This window comes from Scyliorhinus canicula, chromosome 9, assembly GCF_902713615.1.
Source record: "Scyliorhinus canicula chromosome 9, sScyCan1.1, whole genome shotgun sequence".
NCBI lineage: Eukaryota > Metazoa > Chordata > Chondrichthyes > Carcharhiniformes > Scyliorhinidae > Scyliorhinus > Scyliorhinus canicula.
Genome location: NC_052154.1, coordinates 171,775,822 through 171,793,778, shown reverse-complemented (window position 1 = coordinate 171,793,778; position 17,957 = coordinate 171,775,822). Strand labels below are relative to the sequence as shown.

The 17,957-nt window shown below is 44.4% G+C and overlaps 1 protein-coding gene across 7 annotated transcripts in view; it reads right to left on the bottom strand.

Annotated features, from left to right (window-relative positions):
* kmt5b (lysine methyltransferase 5B) overlaps nt 1-17,957 on the bottom strand; it is a 76,789-nt gene that overhangs the window by 16,030 nt on the left and 42,802 nt on the right. For all 7 annotated transcript variants that reach the window (XM_038808196.1, XM_038808192.1, XM_038808194.1 and 4 more), the window contains 4 exons: nt 15,460-15,626; nt 8,270-8,289; nt 6,853-6,989; nt 6,140-6,327 (listed from right to left, as the gene is read on the bottom strand). In XM_038808196.1, coding sequence (XP_038664124.1) covers nt 6,140-6,327; nt 6,853-6,989; nt 8,270-8,289; nt 15,460-15,626 — 512 coding nt within the window. The remainder of the gene's footprint in view (nt 1-6,139; nt 6,328-6,852; nt 6,990-8,269; nt 8,290-15,459; nt 15,627-17,957) is intronic.

The following is a 17,957-nucleotide window of genomic DNA, read 5'->3' as shown; positions in this document are numbered from 1 at the left end:
TTGATTTGATCTTAGTTTCAGACTAGTTCGGCACAACATAGTGGGCTGAAAGGCCTGTACGGTGCTGTACAGTTCTATGTTATTTTTTTTTAAAAACATTTTTATTCTCCTCCTTTTTCACATTTTCTCCCAAATTTACACCCACCAACAACAAACAATAATCAGCAACAGATATGTCAATCCCCATAACAATAACAATGATCCCATCCTCCCACCAACCCCCAAACATCAGCCCGCATGTTTATATAAAGAAATGACAAAAAGGAATCCGGGATTACCCATAGTCATCCTTAATATACACAGCCCCCCTTCCCCCCAACTAATGTTCAATGTTATCCAGTTCTTGAAAGTGAATAAATAATGCCCATGACTTGTAGAGCCCCTCCGAGCTTCCCCTCAGTTTGAATTTAACCTTCTCAAGGGTCAAGTATTCCAACAGGTCCCCCCGCCACACCAGGGCACAGGGTGGCGAGGTCCCCAGAGGGAGACCATCCCACCTTGCCAGATCAGCTTCCACTTTCCCCACCAAATTTGTGATATTGTACCTCCAAAGCCTCCCCCACTCCCGGGCAACCTGCACCCCCAGGTACCTAAAGTGAGTCCCTGCCCTACGGAATGGTAGCCCCCCCCCCCCCCCCCCACCCCTGGCCGAGACACCACAAAATACTCACTCTTGTCCAGGTTCAGCTTGTACCCCAAGAAAGACCCAAATACTCGCAGTAGCTCCAATATTCCTCCTATCGACGCACTCAGTTCCGACACATACAGCAGCAAGTCGTCGACATACAAGGACACGCTATGCTCTATCCCCTCCCTCCGCACTATTCCTTTCCATGCTCCCGAACTTCTGAATGCGATGGCCAATGGCTCAATCTCAAGTGCAAACAGCAGGGGAGACATAGGACATCCCTGCCTCGTCCCACGGTGGAGAGAAAGTATCTCGAGCAGATATTGTTTGTGCAGACACTCGCCTTCGGCTCTTTATATAATAGCTTTACCCAGTTCACAAATCTTTGTCCAATCCGAAACTGCTCCAGAACTGCCATCAGGTAGCCCCATTCTACCCGGTCAAACGCCTTCTCGGCGTCCAATGCCACAACCGCCTCTGTTTCCTTCCCTTCCGCCCGTGCCATAACGACGTTCAAATCCCTTCTAATATTCAAAAACAGCTGCCTCCCTTTCACAAACCTCGTCTGATCCTCACCTATCACCTTCGGGAGGCACTCCTCTGGCCTACCCGCCAGTACCTTCGCCAATACTTTTGCGTCCACATTCAGAAGTGATATGGGCCTATACAACCCACACTCGGTCGGATCCTTATTTTTTTTTTAGCAACAGTGAAATCGATGCCTGCCCCAATGTTTGTGGCAGCATCCCCTTCCCTACCACCTCTTCAAACATCCCTACCATCAGGGGTGCCAACTTATTCTTGAATTTTTTTATAATATTCCACCGGAAACCCATCCGGCCCTGCCACCTTCCCCGACTGCATCCTCTCAGTCACATCCTTCATCGCCTGCTCCATTATTGCTCCTTCGAATGTAGCCCTGTCACCCTCCCCTAGTCTCGGGTATTCCAACCCATCTAGAAATTTGGGTTGGCTCGGACCTGTACAACCTCTCATAAAACGCCTCAAAAACCTTGTTAATCAGCTCTGGAGCCACCACCAACTTCCCTGCCCGATCCCTCACCTGAAGAAGTTCTCCTGCCACTGCCTCCCTCTGGAGCTGACCTGCTAACATACTTTATCTCCATGTTCATAAACTGCACCCCTTGCTAGTCTCCGTTGGCACACTGCCTTCCTGGTGGACAGTCGGTCGAAGCTCGCCTGTAGTTCCTTCCTCTTTGCCAGCTTCGCAATGTCCCCATCTTCTGCATAACTCCTATCTACCTCCAACATCTCATCTATTACCCTCTGCCGCTCCAACCTCTCCTCTTTGTCCACCTTGGCCTTAAACAAAATTACCTCACCACCGCCTTTACAGCCTCCCAGACGACCACCTTGGACACCTCACCCGTACAGTTGAAACCTGTCATAATACACACCAGTATATCATGGTGCAGACATACACTGATGGACACACACAGGGACCAATCAACATGTACAAACACTGCAGCCAATCACCAGTTAGAATACACACACACTATAAAGGCAGAGGGCACCACAGTTCCCGCTCATTCTGGGTGCTACCTCTCAGTTTAACAAGAACTCATCCATCCCAGCACAGACTCACACCACGTGCTGAGAGAATCAACTGGTTCAAACAAGGCTTAGGTCTCTAGTTTAAGTTAGCATCATTTAGACCTACAGTCATCGTGTATTAGTCAGTTAGAAGTAGTTAATAAAATTGAGTTGAACCTTCATCAGTGTTGAAAGTGTCTGTTCATCACTCAAGTCTCCACTAGCCAACACTTGAAAACCTACATATTCCTTAATTACCTTTTCAATTTTCTCACAGAACACTTGGTTCCCCAAAAGCCCCACATCCAGTTTCCACCCCGGCCTCTGCGCTACCCCTTCTCCAGTACCATATCCACCCAATGCGGAGCGTGATCTGACACTGCAATGCAGAGTATTCCGACCCCTTGACTCCAGCCAGCAAAGCCTTTCCCACCACAAAAAAGTTGATCCGCGAGTATACCTTATGGACTGCAGAGAAAAATGAGTACTCCCGTTCCCTTGGATGCAGGAACCTCCAAGGGTCTACCCCTCCCATTTTCACCATTAGCCCAGCCAGCACCTTCGCCCCCCCCCCCCCCCCCCCCCCCCCACCCCACACCTCCCTCCCTCATGATGGGACCAGCGAGCGTGGCCGCGAGATGTCCGATCTCGGCTCATGCACCAAGTTCCAGTCCCCCCCCCCCCCCCCCCCCCCCCCCCCCCCCCGCCTCCCCACAATCAGCTCATGTGTTCCAAGTCGGGAATGGCCCCAAACACCTTCTTTGTGAATACCACATAGTCCCAATTTGCAGGTAATTAAGTCGTTACAGGTCCAGATAGAGCAGGTTAAAGAGGGGTGAATTGTCTCAAGCCAGGGCAGTTGGTAGGATTTCGCAAGCCACGGCCAGATGGTGAGGGATGAATGTAATGTGACATGAATCCAAGGTCCCGATTGAGGCCGTACTCATGTGTGCGGCACTTGGCTATAAGTTTCTGCTCAGCGATTCTGCATTGTCACGCAATCTGAAGGCCGCCTTCGAGAACGCTTACCTGAAGGTTAAAGGCTGAATGCTCTTGACTGCTGAAGTGTTCCCCGATTGGAAGGGAACATTCCTGCCTGGCGATTGTTGCGCGATGTCCGTTTGTCTGTTGTCGCAGCGTCTGCATGGCCTCGCCAATATACCACGCTTCAGGACATCCTTTCCTGCAGCATGCAAGGTAGACCACGATGGCCGAGTTGCACGAGTATGTACCACGTATCTGGTGGGTGGTGTTCTCACATGTAATGGTGGTACCAATGTTAATGATCTGGCACGTCTTGCAGAGATTGCCATGGCAGGCTTATGTGGTGTCATGGTCGCTGTTCTTCAGGACGCGTGACAACGCAGAATCGCAGAGCAGAAACGTATAGCCAAGTTCCGCACACGAGTACGACCTCAAACGGGACCTTGGATTCATGTTGCATTACATTCACCTCCCACCATCTGGCCTTGGCTTGCGAAATCCTACCAAAAGTCCTGGCTTGAGACAATTCACACCTCTTTAACCTGCTCCATCTGGGCCTGTAACGACTTAATTACCTGCAAAGACTCGCATTCAAAGTATCGTCTTGCATCTTTGACTTTGTCAATGTAAATGTTTCTTCATTCATCCGAGGAAGGAGCAGTGCTCCGAAAGCTAGTGATTCGAAACAAACCTGTTGGACTTTAACCTGGTGTTGTAAGACTTCTTACTGTGCTCACCCCAGTCCAACGCCGGCATCTCCACATCATGTCTATGAGTTACATCCTCGAAGAATTCCTGTACATTTGTCAAGCATGATTTCCCCCTTCATAAATCCATGCCAACTGTCCGATCCTGCCACTGTTTTTTTGAGTGCTCTGCTATAAAATCTTTGCTAATGCATTCTAGAATTTTCCCCACTACGGACACCAGGCTTACTGGTCTATAATTTCCTTTTTACTCTCTACCTCCCTTTTTCAATAGTGGAGCCACATTAGCTACCCTCCAATCTGCAGGATCTGTTCCAGAGTCTATAGAATTTTGAAAGATGACCAACGCATCCACTATTTCTACAGCCACTTCCTCAAGTAAATATGGCAGTATCAAAAGTTCCTAGAATGCCTATTCTCGGTTGTGGCCACTATTTAAGGATGCGAGTTTGTTCAGAAGGATTTTCTGTAATATTGAGCCATATTGACCATGTAAAAATAAACAGGGATAAATATGAAGTATGCGGTCAAAAGGGGGGATGCTTTTTAGAATGCATCCAATGAACAATCAGGGTGATATCAAGATTGAGAAAGTAACCTTATGAGGGGAGACTTAAGACATGAGGACTATTTCCCCAGATCAGAGAACATGGCGAGTTGAGAAACTGAACTCAGCAATTCCTAGATTAGCAATAAAAAAAATACATGAACGCTACTGTATTGTTTTATTCTTATGCCGTCATGCTGAGTAGGGATGAGCAATATTTACAGACAATACAAAACCTGGCAACGTAGAAGAAAGTGACTGTGATAGTTACGGACTTCATGACATGAAAATGGGTAGACGCCAGCAGTTAGGAGTTGAATGCAGAGTACTGCAGACGGATGCACTTTGGTAGGACAAATATGGAAAGGCAGTATACAATAAGGGGCCGGAGTTTGAAAAATGCAGATGAGCAGACAGCCCTTTGTGCCTCTATATACACATGTACAAACCTTGCAAAGGAGTAGCACAGCAAGTTGATATGGTGATCAATAAAATGTGTGGATACCTTGGATTTGTAAATAAATGAAAGAATAGATATATAAAAGGAGATTGATAATGCAAGACGTTTATCACTGGTTAAGGCCTCAGCTGGGGTTTTGTGGACAATTCTAGGTAACCCACTTCAGGAAAGATGGAAAGGCCTTATGAAGGGCACAGAGAAGGTTTACCAAAATGTTACCAGAGATGAGAAACTTGCCACAAGATAGGTTAGAAAAATTAGGCCTGTATTCTTTGGAATAAAGTAGTCTAGGAGATGATCTAATAGATGCTTTCAAGTGGAGAGAACTAGATAGATATAAAGAAAAACTATTCCCAGTCAGAAGAGGCCAATAACCAGAGGTCACAGATCATTGACAACAGATCTCGAGGGGAGAAAAGCAAAAATGGTTTCACTTAGTTGTCAAGATCTAGAACACCAACTAAAAAAAGGTGGTGGAATCGGATTTCAGAAATAATTTTAAAAAGATGGTTAGATAGATAACCAAGGATGAGGAACTTAGAAATTCAGGGGTATGGGACTAAGTGCTAATGCACTGTTTAGAATCATAGAATGGTTATAATACAGGAGGCAACCATTTGGTCCATCATGCTCATGCTGACCTTCTGCAAGAACAATTCAGTTTGCTCCTCTCTGTTCAGATAGTCATCCCTTTCCCTTTTGAAAGCCATTGAATCTGTCTCTACCACACTCTCAGGCAGTGCATTCCAAATTTCTTTGACAAGGCAGCATGGACACAATGAGCCAAATACCCTCCCTTATTTGTTACATGTTTCTATGATTCCATGCCTCATCACTTCAACCCAGGAACAAACAGTTAAATGTGAAAGAATATTTTCATTAGAATTGGTTGACCGTTTAAGGAAGGACTAAGTAAACATTTGAAGCAGAGGAAGATACAAGTATATGGGCAGACAGCAGTAGATTGGGATTGTTTTTTGACTACTCTGGAAAGGAAAGCCAACACATACAGGCCGAATAGCTCCCTTCTATTCTGTAAATCTCTTGGTTTCTATGACCTAGATCAGTTTCTTGAGGGTGATCTTGGTTGGCGCAACAACTCAAATGTTACAATTAACCTTGATCTTTCCCTTCCCAAAACCCCAAAAAACCAAGTTGTTTTTTCAAAGTAGGGCAAGTTAGCAGAACTGTACTTCTAAAGAAGAATAAATGCTGGAAAAGGCTTGGGAGAAACCGATGGAAGTAAAATGATATAATACCTTTTTCCTGAGTAATCTCTGCATCAGTGTTTGAGCTCACAGATTGGTTGTCAGAGTTTTTTCCATTATCTCCCAACTTTTTTAATCTGTTCAAACGTTTATCTGTTTCGCGGAGTCCATACTTGCTATTTATGACTGGTGCAGGGTCAGGAAGTCCAGGTTTTGATCGGAATGCACCTTGTCCACGCCTGGAGAAAGTACATAAGCCACTTTAAACTCTCGCCTAACAAGAGGAAAATCTTCGCGATTGTACTAACTTGCCCAGTTACAAAAACACAGAAATAAAGATTGATGTGTTTTATTTGAATAAAAAAATATAACAAATGTAACTCATAAACTAATCTAAATTATAAAATGTAGATAAATCCCTAAAAGGAACTCCACCCTATTTTCCAAATTAAAATCTGTGTACACATCAAATTTTGGATCATAAAAGTAGTAAGTGCCCATTTTATTCATAAATCAAAACATGACTGCTTAGCATGACCATAAGATCCACTGCTATACTACCCACATTGCCTTGTAGACAGGCTTAAGTAGTGACATCCTCTGGTGGTGAAAAAAAATGCAACATTACAAATCTAACGTCAGAATACATTGGGGATATTTGTGCATGAGAAAATCAAATTTGCCATTGTACATATAGGGTAGAGTTCCCATTCAGATACACAGCCGCATATTAGATAACCAAATTAAGAAACAGTAATTGTTACCTTTCACAGGTATAGCATTCACAGAATTCATTATTTTCCCCAAAGAAACCATCCCCGTAGTAGCAGGAGATTTCTTCTCCTGGTTCAATATCTCGTAATGCTTTCACACAAGCTGTATCCCGACCAGTTGATACAAACTGAGGGTAAAAGAAATAAAAAAACATGTATATTTTCTTGGTCAACGCAAATCTGATCATGTTTCATTGAAAACAATATGTTGAGGATAGCAAAATCATAGCTGTGGGGGGCTCGGTGGAGGCCCTGCTGCAGGGGAACCACCGTTTTTTGTGCCAGGGAACATGGATGGCGGGTTCCTGGGGTGGCACAGGGCGGGCATTAGGAAGTTGGGAGACCTGTTCATTGACGGGAGGTTTGCGAGCCTGGGTGAACTGGAGGAGAAGTTTGAGCTCGCCCCGGGGAATATGTTCAGGTACCTTCAGGTCAAGGCGTTTGCTAGGCAGCAGGTGGAGGGGTTCCCTTCGCTGCCCCCGCGGGGGGTAAGGGATAGGGTGCTTTCGGGGGTGTGGGTCGGGATGGGAAGATGTCTGACATCTACCAGGTGATGCAGGAGGTGGAGGAGGCGTCGGTAGAGGAGCTGAAGGCTAAGTGGGAGGGGGAGCAGATTGAGGAGGGGACATGGGCGGACGCCCTGGAGAGGGTGAACTTCTCCTCTTCATGTGCGAGGCTTAGCCTCATCCAGTTCAAGGTGCTGCACCGGGCCCACATGTCCGAGTCTAGGATGAGTAGGTTCTTTGGGGGCAAAGACAGGTGTGTCAGGTGTTCGGGGAGTCCAGCGAACCATGCCCATATGTTCTGGGCATGGCCGGCACTGGAGGAGTTCTGGAAGGGGGTGGCGAGGACAGTGTCGAGGGTGGTAGGATCCAGAGTCAAGCCAGGCTGGGGACTCGCGATTTTTGGGGTTGAGGTGGAGCCGGGAGTGCAGGAGGCGAAAGAGGCAGTTTTTTGGCCTTTGCTTCCCTAGTAGCCCGGCGGAGGATCTTGCTGCAGTGGAAAGATGTGAGACCTCCGAGCGTGGAGACCTGGATCAATGACATGGCGGGATTCATTAAGCTGGAGAGGGTCAAATGTGCCCTGAGGGGGTCGGTACAAGGGTTCTTTAGGAGGTGGCAGCCTTTCCTCGACTTTCTGGCTCAACGATAAGGAACTAGGTCAACAGCAGCAGCAACCCGGAGGGGAGGGGGCTTAGGGGGATAGTGTTTAAGTTCATTTGCTTATTGTTAATTTATTTTGTTGTTTATTGGGTTTGGGGGGGGGGGGGGGGGGGGGGGTGGGCTTGTTATTTGCATTGTTACGGGTGCCGGGGGGTGTTTATTATTGTTATTATTGTTCTGTTGATATATATTTTTCTAAAAATTCCAATAAAAATTATTTAAATAAAAGCAAAATCATAGCTTACCTTACAGTTCGGCCTGCAGTCTTAAAAGAATATTAAATTGGGGGAAAAGGAACAGAATAAAACCATTAATATTTTATTACTGTGATTTTAAACAAATTAATTTCAAAATAATTTATTGCTTCACAAAACAAGATGTAGGCACCATTAATCAATACTGATCAGAATACTGTTCCTTGCTAGGTCACCTCAGCTATTAATTTCGTTTTTTTAAAAATCTTTATTAGTGTCACAAGTATGCTTACATTAGCACTGCAATGAAGTTGCTGTGAAAACTCCCTAGTCGCCACACTCACGGTGCCTGTCCAGAGAATTCAGAATGTCCAATCCACCTAACAGCAAGTCTTTTGCTTGAGGGAGGAAATGGGAGCACCCGCAGGAAACCCACACAGATACGGGGAGAACGTGCAGACTCCGCACAGACAGTGACCCAAGCAGGGAATCGAACCTGGCACCCTGGTGCTATGAAGCAACAGTGCTAACCACTGTGCTACCTTGCCCAGAATGAAATTCTCACTGCTGTGACCCAGAATGTTTCAAACTGCATTGTTTATTATATTTCTAATGAGTCTCCAATGTGGAACTAAGTTATATAGGCCAGCGATGAGGAAACAAAAGTCAGCAATTAGAACATAGAACAGTACAGCACAGAACAGGCCCTTCGGCCCTCGATGTTGTGCCGAGCAATGATCACCCTACTCAAACCCACGTATCCACCCTATACCCGTAACCCAACAACTCCCCCCCCCCCCTTAACCTTACTATTAGGACACTACGGGCAATTTAGCATGGCCAATCCACCTAACCCGCACATCTTTAGACTGTGGGAGGAAACCGGAGCACCCGGAGGAAACCCACGCACACACGGGGAGAACGCGCAGACTCCGCACAGACAGTGACCCAGCCCGGAATCGAACCTGGGACCCTGGAGCTGTGAAGCATTTATGCTAACCACCATGCTACCGTGCCGCCCATTGTCCCTACTGCAATTGCTATCCAGTGAACTCTAGTGGGAAACGCATGCAGAAAGACAGGACCAGGCTCAGGTTCACTCGTGACAACTGCCAATATTCATTGATCATAAATGCATGGGTTTGGAGCATGCTTTCAGAGTCTAATTAGCATCCTGATGTGGAGATGCCGGCGTTGGACTGGGGTGAGCACAGTAAGAAGTCTTAGAACACCAGGTTAAAGTCCAACAGGTTTGTTTCAAACACGAGCTTTCGAAGCACTGCTCCTTCCTCAGGTGAATGGAGAGGTATGTTCCAGAAACATTTATATAGACAAAGTCAGAGATGCCAGACAATGCTTGGAATGCGAGCATTTGCAGATAATCAAATCATTACAGATCCAGAGAAAGGGGGTAATCCCAGGTTAAGGAGGTGTGAATTGTCTCAAGCCAGAACAGTTGGTAGGATTTTGCAAGTCCAGGCCAGATGGTGGGGGGTGAATGTAATGCGACATGAATCCAAGATCCTGGTCGAGGCCGCATTCATGCGTGCGGAACGGGCGTCCCCCACACCGGTCCTCCACCTCCTCAAAAAACCTACTCATCCGGGCCATAGTCATATGAGCCCGACGGACCAACTTGAACTGCATCAGGCTAAGCCTCCCACACGACGAGGATGAATTGACTCTCAAGGCCTTATCCCATATTCTGACTTCCAACTCCCCCAACTCTTTCATTCCACTTCCCCTTCGCCTCCCCAATTGGGACCCCTGCCCACTCCAATTCCTTATATATTTCCGAGACCCTCCCCTCCCCCTGTTTTTGACATCTTTTAAGTAATCTGTAAATACTTGCTGGATTCTGGAAAATTAGTACTTGGGTCATATGCACAGGCCAACCACTACCTGGCGAGCCGTTTGCAGCATAAAATAGGGGAGGATAGACAATTGGATATGAAAAATGTAGAACGGCAAGCTAAATCCTCCCCCCTGGATTCAAACTTTCTTCATTAAAATGTATCTTTTTTCTACGCCAAAGAAAACCCACAAATGAAAGTGTATTTTTTAATTCTAACCTCTTAATTTGAATGGTTAATTTAAATTCCTATTGCAAATGCTCCTGGCCAGTAAAATTGGTTACGTAATTCAAATTAAACCTGGTTCAAGGAGCCAAACAGCTCAGGTAAGCCGACTGTCTTTCTGGAAAAAGATAATAAATTCACTGACATGAGGAACGATAGGCAGAAGTTGGTGATGTGGCTCGAGGACGCGGTTGTTTACAAGAGTGGACAAAGGCCCATGCAAGTGGATCCAGTGAACAAATGGAATTAAGGAACCAGCCTTCACTCCAGCCATTATATCCAATTCTGTGAGCGTGGCTGACAGCCACATCAAAGAACATGAGAGCATTTGTCTCCTTGCTAAAAACTTGGTGAATAAATATATCAGCTGAGTAGCATTGCCCACCTCCATCTCTGCCTTAGTTTATCTGCTGAAACTGTCAATTAATGTGTTACATATAGATTTGACTATCCCAATGTTCTTCCAAGCTGGCCTCCCACCTTGTACCATCTGCAACCATGACCTCACCCAAAGCTTTGCTGCTAGTGTCCAGACTTGTACCAAGTCCCATTGACCGGAGCATCCAGCCTGACAATGCCCAATTTTAAAATTCATTTTAAAATTCACACTCAAATTTATCCAAGACCTCCCCGTTCCCAATCGCCAACTCCTTCAACTCTCCAATATCGCTGCACTCCTCCAATTCTTTCCACTTGCGTATTCCCAAATTTCTTCAGTCCACCATTGGTATGGTTAGTAGTTAATTCTAACTATGCAATGCAAATCAAACAGCGTGCATCACAGGGAGTGATGCAACATCACATGGTTTGTTTCTCATGAGGTGTCTCAATAAAGCTTCTGTTTACATACTAGTGCAGACTCATTAAGTATTCACACTAATCTAACATTTAAAAATATTATATGGGGAGAGCGAATGAAAGTAATTATGGAAATGTCTCTACCATTACCAGAAAGCTATGACAAAATCACAGGCCCCACCCAAGCAAGCCGAAGCATTGATGAATTAGTAGCAGAGAATTGCCGGCATCGCTCCAGATGGGCGATTCAAAAGGTGAGCAGAGAGGTCAGTATGCTGCTGGCCAGATGATATCATCAGGCAGAGCATCAATGAGGAAAAAGCCATGAAGTAACCAAAGCCATTTACTTATATTTCAATCGAGGTTGAGCTGGCTAAATTAATAAACAAATCCAAGATCGAGGAGAAAATGTAGCATTTACGAATGACTTGTATGGACCTGCAGAGAATTGTGGGAATGGCAGCTCAAAAGAGGGATTGATCAGAGACAGGGCTGTCATGGGAGTGCTGGATGATACATGTCTGACCACTTGTAGTTAAGCAAAAACAATCCAACTGAGCAGACGAGTTGAAGTGAGGAAGCAAAACCAAAGGGTTATTTCGGGTGTCAGAAGGAATCCTATCTCAAAAACAGCTGACAGCGTATGGTATGTCAAATTGAAAAGCAGAGAAGCTTTTTGTAAAAAAAACTGAGGTATAGATGGATGCTTTTCCCAATTATACTTGATGTGGCAGGGAAAACACAGGTGTGAAAACTGCCTTGCCAAATAGGCCAGATGCCATCCATGCAGAAAGAAGACTACTTCCAGGCTGTACGCTGAAGCAAGAAGCAGAACACACAGAAAGGAAGCTTTTGATATGCAGCATTATCCATGAAATAGATGCTACCCATGACACTGAAGTGCCTTTCCTTGGACTGATCCAGGAACCAAGTGTAAGCTACCAGAATGCTGATACCCTAGCAGCAGGAAACAAGATGCTCTTGGTGCAGGAGCTTTGGTTCTTTCTGAAACTGAATACAGTTGGAGAGAAGTTATCTTCAGTCATCATGCATAAAAAGGAGATAGAACTCAAAGCCCAAGGAGAACTGAACAACCCGCCAGCAGAGAAAAGAAAATCATGGAAACATTGCATGTGATTCATTCTCGAGCAGTAGGTCTACATCGACTTGCATCTGATTTGCAGAGTTGAGGAATTGAAAAGCTGTGAAAGTCAGCCCAAAAACATCATAACTGAATTCCCACAGCTGTTCACAGCATACCATGTAATGCTGTCGAGAAACAAAGCCAGTGTGCGCTCAACTCCCAAGAGGAAACTGACTAAGTTGAAGCAGTGGATCATTTCACCCGTGACAGACAAACAAGTTAGTATTCAAGGATGGTCCTGGTGCCAAAACCCAAAGGATATCAGAATTTCTGTGGATCTTATTCATTTGAACAAAGGGTGAATTTAACTTTCGACTACTAGATCATGTGAACAAGAGCTTAGCTAAACTGGGAACAAGTTCAATCATCATAAAGCCAGATGCAAAGAGCAGTTTTTGACAGCTACCCCTCGGTGAAGAATCGTTGCTCTCAAACTTGATATACTTTGAGAGGTTTCGCTTCAATTACCTTTTGACATCATATTGTACTCTTGTGCCAATGTTGAGCATCGTCGAAGGACTGGGTGGAGTCGGATGTCACCCTGATCTATGGACCCACTGAGAGATAACACTAAGTGCGAGCTGCATTGCAATGCCTACAGCAACAAATGAGAATTCCCGCAGCAGGCTTTCAAGTTCCTTGGGCATTTCATGGATATATCTGGTGTCAGAGTTGTTCCACAGAAGACGCGAGTAGTCAAGGGGTTTCCACCTCTCAGAACCTGATCAAACTCAAGAGATTTATGGAGACAGCAAACCAAGTCAGAAAGTTCCTGCTCAACCTAGTTGTTTGTCAATGAGACATTACATCAGATGTTCCAACTGGACAATACATGGTGCTGGAGGTAGCACAACACAAACAAGTGATGCTGATATCAACTGCCTGATTTAGCTAAGTATGAGCCAGATCTACTTACTCTCTTTGCTACAGATGTATTTTTCACAGGAGTGGGCGCTGTATTCTTTCAGATAGAGAGAGATGGAAAGTAAGACCAGTTTTCTGACAGAGACAGAACAGGGATACCAGTGATATAGAAAGAAGCTGCCAAATGGGGTTGTGAAAAGTTTGCATGTTCTTGGTCTTCACTTCAAGATAGATCACAAACCCTTGGTGTCGTTCTGGAGTTAGAAAGAAAATGCCTCCACGAGTACAATGATTCAGACCGAGGATGATGAGCTTTGATGCAAAGTACATACCGGGAAAGCAGCAGAATATAGCGGATGCTTTGTCTCATAACCAGTGGCAAGCCCATAACTAGATGATCTAGCTCTTGTTGTCAGAGGCAGAAACCTTTATTTTAATACAACCACTACTGTACCAGCAACAACGCAGCATCTAAATAAATTCAGAGATGCACAGATATCTGATGAACAACGTGTTCAGGTCAGAGAGTAGTGTGTCAAAGGACGGTTGGTATATATGCCACACAATCCCATTCTCAGTACGATAACAGAGGGTACCTCAGTATACTTGATGATTTACTATGACAAGAGAGTGCTCATTCTAACAGTTCTGAGACTCAACATCCTATCATGGACATTTAGGCATCATAAAATGCCAAGCCAGAGAAAGATATTCCGTCTGATAGCCAGGTACTTCAAAAATCACTGGAAGGGGTGATATCAAGCTGTATTCTCTGTGCTATTTATCGTCTGGGGACAAGAAAACTATTGGATGTCACCTTCCTTCCCACCACGACCATAGAAATTCTTTGGGATGAATCTCTTCAAACATGAACATCTTGCTCAAGGAGATATTTGCAACACATGGAATCCCAGACCTTCTAATCTCAGATAACGGATCTTCAGTTTGCGAATTAATTATTTGAAGAGTTCACTGCATCGTATGGATTTTTCCATTCCACCAACTCTCAAAATATCCTCAAGCTAACACTGAACGCGAAAGAGCAGCGAGTAGCGAAGAGCATTGAAGAACTACAACATCCAACCTCCACTTATGAATTATTGCCCATCTCTATTCCAAATGGTTTGTCATCATGTGAATTCCTAATGGGAGGCAACCGAGAACTCAACTCCCTTCTCTCTCTCACACACATGTCAAAAGTACAAGCTGGTGGCTTGGAGGAAAAAAAAGGAGGGGGACAGAGAAACAAATATCGTTCCAACCAGAAACAAAACTATGACAAATGTTACAAGGCATTCAACCTGCCAGACTTTCAACCAGGGAAGCCAGTTTGGATCAGAGACCAAGGTCACGATTAACAAGTGGTTGAACAGGCACCACGTCCATGGCGTTACCTCATCTAAACAGAACACGGTACAATGAGACTCAACAGAAGTATGAGGGGTTAATTGTAACTGTGTAATATACTAATCAGATATGGTGTACATCACAGAAAGTGATGCAGTATCACATGCTTTGCTACCTTTCTCATGCAGCCTCATGCAAGATGTAGCCAGCACAGCAAGATGTGTGCCTCAATAAAAGTTCCAGTTCACATAGCTCTGCAGACTCAGTAAATATTCTGTATTACTCAAACGATACCAGATTATTATAGCAGCTGCCCAGCCCTTAAGCTCTTGAGATTCCCTCCCTAAACTCCTCTTTTAAGATACTGTTAACCAGGAGCATCACAAAAATATGTTTTTATGTAGCTTAGTGTCACATTTTGTTTGATAATCTCTCATGTGAAGACCATGGACTGTTTACTATGGTAAAGACAATATAAATGCAAGTTGTTGTAATGTCAGCAGAAATCAAACCAGAGTATTTTTCAAAATGACTAGAATTATGCGCATTTTAATAGGTTGTGTTAAGTTTTTATTGTCTTTCATGTTTTGCTGGATTGATTCAGAATAATCTTTCATTTGAAGGATTGGGTAATTTGAATTTCCTTCAGGCAAACAAAATTATTTTGAATTAACAGAAAATTGCACCTGAATATAGCAATGCACCATCTATCCAACCACTATTTAGTCATTCAAATTAATTCTTATGAAGGGTTCCATGTGCAGCACGGTGGGGCAGTGGTTAGCACTGCTGCCTTACGGCACCGAGGTCCCAGGTTCGATCCCGGCCCTGGGTCACTGTGCGTGTGGAGTTTGCCCATTCTCCCTGTGTTTGCGTGGGTTTCGCCCCCACAACCCAAAGATGTGCAGGGTAGGTGTATTGGCCACGCTAAATTGCCCCTTAGTTGGAAAAAAAATCAATTGGGTACTCTAAAAAATTTTTTTTTTTTTTTTAAATGAAGGGTTCCATACCATGGTTAATAAATGCAGCAGGTCCAAGCCAAAGCTGAGCACAGTTCTTCCTTGTGGAAAACATGACACTAAAATCATTTTCTCCATGTCGAAGAAGCAGGTTTTCTTCCATCTCTGACAGCTCTGCTATGCAGCCAACCAACAACTCGATCTTGTCATTCTTCTTCCTATGTACAAGTCAATATTTTACAAAATAAAGATCTTTCGTCTGCAAAATACATAATGCCATTACAATCTACTGCAATAACTTTGAGGAGCGTGAAAGGGAAAAATATTTATCACAACATACCAACATATGAATTGGGAGGACGGTCATTTGGCCCCTCAAGCCTGCTGCTGTATTTGGTAAGATTATGGCTGATCGGATTGTAGCCTCTTGCTGATCCCCTTTTTACTCCCTTGTTCATCAAAAATCTAAAAATTTTCAATGATCCTGCCTCCTCCAGTCCCTGGGAAAATTAATTTCACAGACTCAAACCCTCAGAGAAGGGTGGCACGATGGCGCAGTATTAGCACTTGTGCCTCATGGCTCAGAAGACCCGGGTTCAATTCTGGCCTTGGTTACCGTCCATGTGGAGTTTGCATTCCACCAGTGTCTGCATCGGACTCACCCCCATAACCCAAAGATGTGCAGGGTAGGTGGATTGGGCATGCTATGCCCCTTAATTGGAAAATTTGAAAAACACCCCTCAGAAAATACATTTTCCTGACCCATCTTAAAGGGAGACCCATTATTTTTAAACTGTACCGCCTATTTCCACAAGGGGAAAACATCCATTCAGCAACCACCTTGCAAAGTGCCCTCACAATCTCATATGGTTCCATACGATTACACCCAATCCTTCCAAATACCAGTGGATACAGGTCCAAACCGATCTCATAAATCACTCCTTAATCCCAGGAATCAATAGAGCGAACCTTCTCTGAACTGCTTTTAATGCAATGATGCCCTTTCATAAATAAGGAGACCAAAACTATACACAGTACTCTCAATATGGGCTCACGAATACACTGTACAACCGTAGCAAAACACCACTATTTTTATACTCTATCCCCCTTGCAGTCAACGGCAACATTCCATACTTGAATACCAACTTTGTGCGATTTGTACCAAGACATAAAACTTAGGTCTGCCATTCATTGCAAAATTAAAACCCGTTTAGGTTAATTTTCCTTACAGTTCACAACCAAATCTTAGCAAGAGCAAAGATCATTAAGATTTTTCCTCTGTGTGAGGAGACCAGGGAGGGCCATAGATGCGTCATGAAAAAGTACTTAATAGCATATTTACAGTCGAAGTACAGTATTAGAATGAAAAGTACTCCTCTCTGGAAAGGGGAATCTCTTTCCATCCCTTTCTGTAATCAAATGCCTTTTGAGTTTACCCTTCACAAATATAGCAAAAGAAAAACTAAAGGATACAGTGTTACATAAATATTGTACAGGACCCAAGGACCAAACTCGTGCTATAAAGTTTCTTCGCATCAATTGAAAAAAAATTGTATCTGCTGCTCAACTAATAGGAATAATTAGAGTCAAACTTTATTTCAAACTTCTAGCCAGAAAATTAATTATTCTTATACAAATCTCCTTATCTAACATCGCCACTGACTTGTTAAACATCTCTCCCATGCCCAAAACTCATGAATAAATGCAAGGAACCTATTGGCTTCTAATCAAGACCATATGTTCAGCTGTTTCTGCCCCACCCTGACCTTGCCCACCTAGCCAAATCTCCCCTTCTCCATCACTCATATCCTCTCTCAGATCACCTTATCCACAGATTCACCCCACCTCCTGTGATCCCATTCCGCAAAATTAGATTCCACTTTCCTTCTTGGTCCCCAGGATAGCTGATATTGTAAATATCTCTATTTCTTGCAGTACTGTCCCTCTCATTGACTAAAATTAATCATCCCACTTCAAAAAAAAAATACAAATCAACTCCTCTGCCCTCGCAACCCACCACCTATCGAGAACTGTCATTTCCTCTCCAAAGTTTTTGAACTTGCACTGCCATCTAAACTACCTAAAGCTCTCCGACCACCCTCTCCCCTCCTTTAGGACACTTCTGAAAACCAACTGTCTGAAGCAGCTTTCAGTCACCTTGACAACATCTTTGGAGCGGAGGAGGATGAGAGGTGACTTAATAGAGGTTTATAAGATGATGAGGGGGATAGATAAGAGTGGACGTTCAGAGATTATTTCCTCGGGTGGATGTAGCTGTTACAAGGGGGCATAACTATAAGATTCAGGGTGGGAGATATGGGAGGGTTGTCCAAGGTAGGTTCTTTAATCAGAGAGAGTGGTTAGGGTGTGGAATGGACTGCCTGTTGTGATAGTGGAGTTGGATGCTTTAGGAACTTTCAAGCGGTTATTGGATAGGCACATGGAGCACACCAGAATGACAGGGAGTGGGATTGCTTGATCTTGGTTTCGGACAATGCTCGGCACAACATCGATGGCCGAAGGGCCGGTTGTGTGCTGTACTGTTCTTT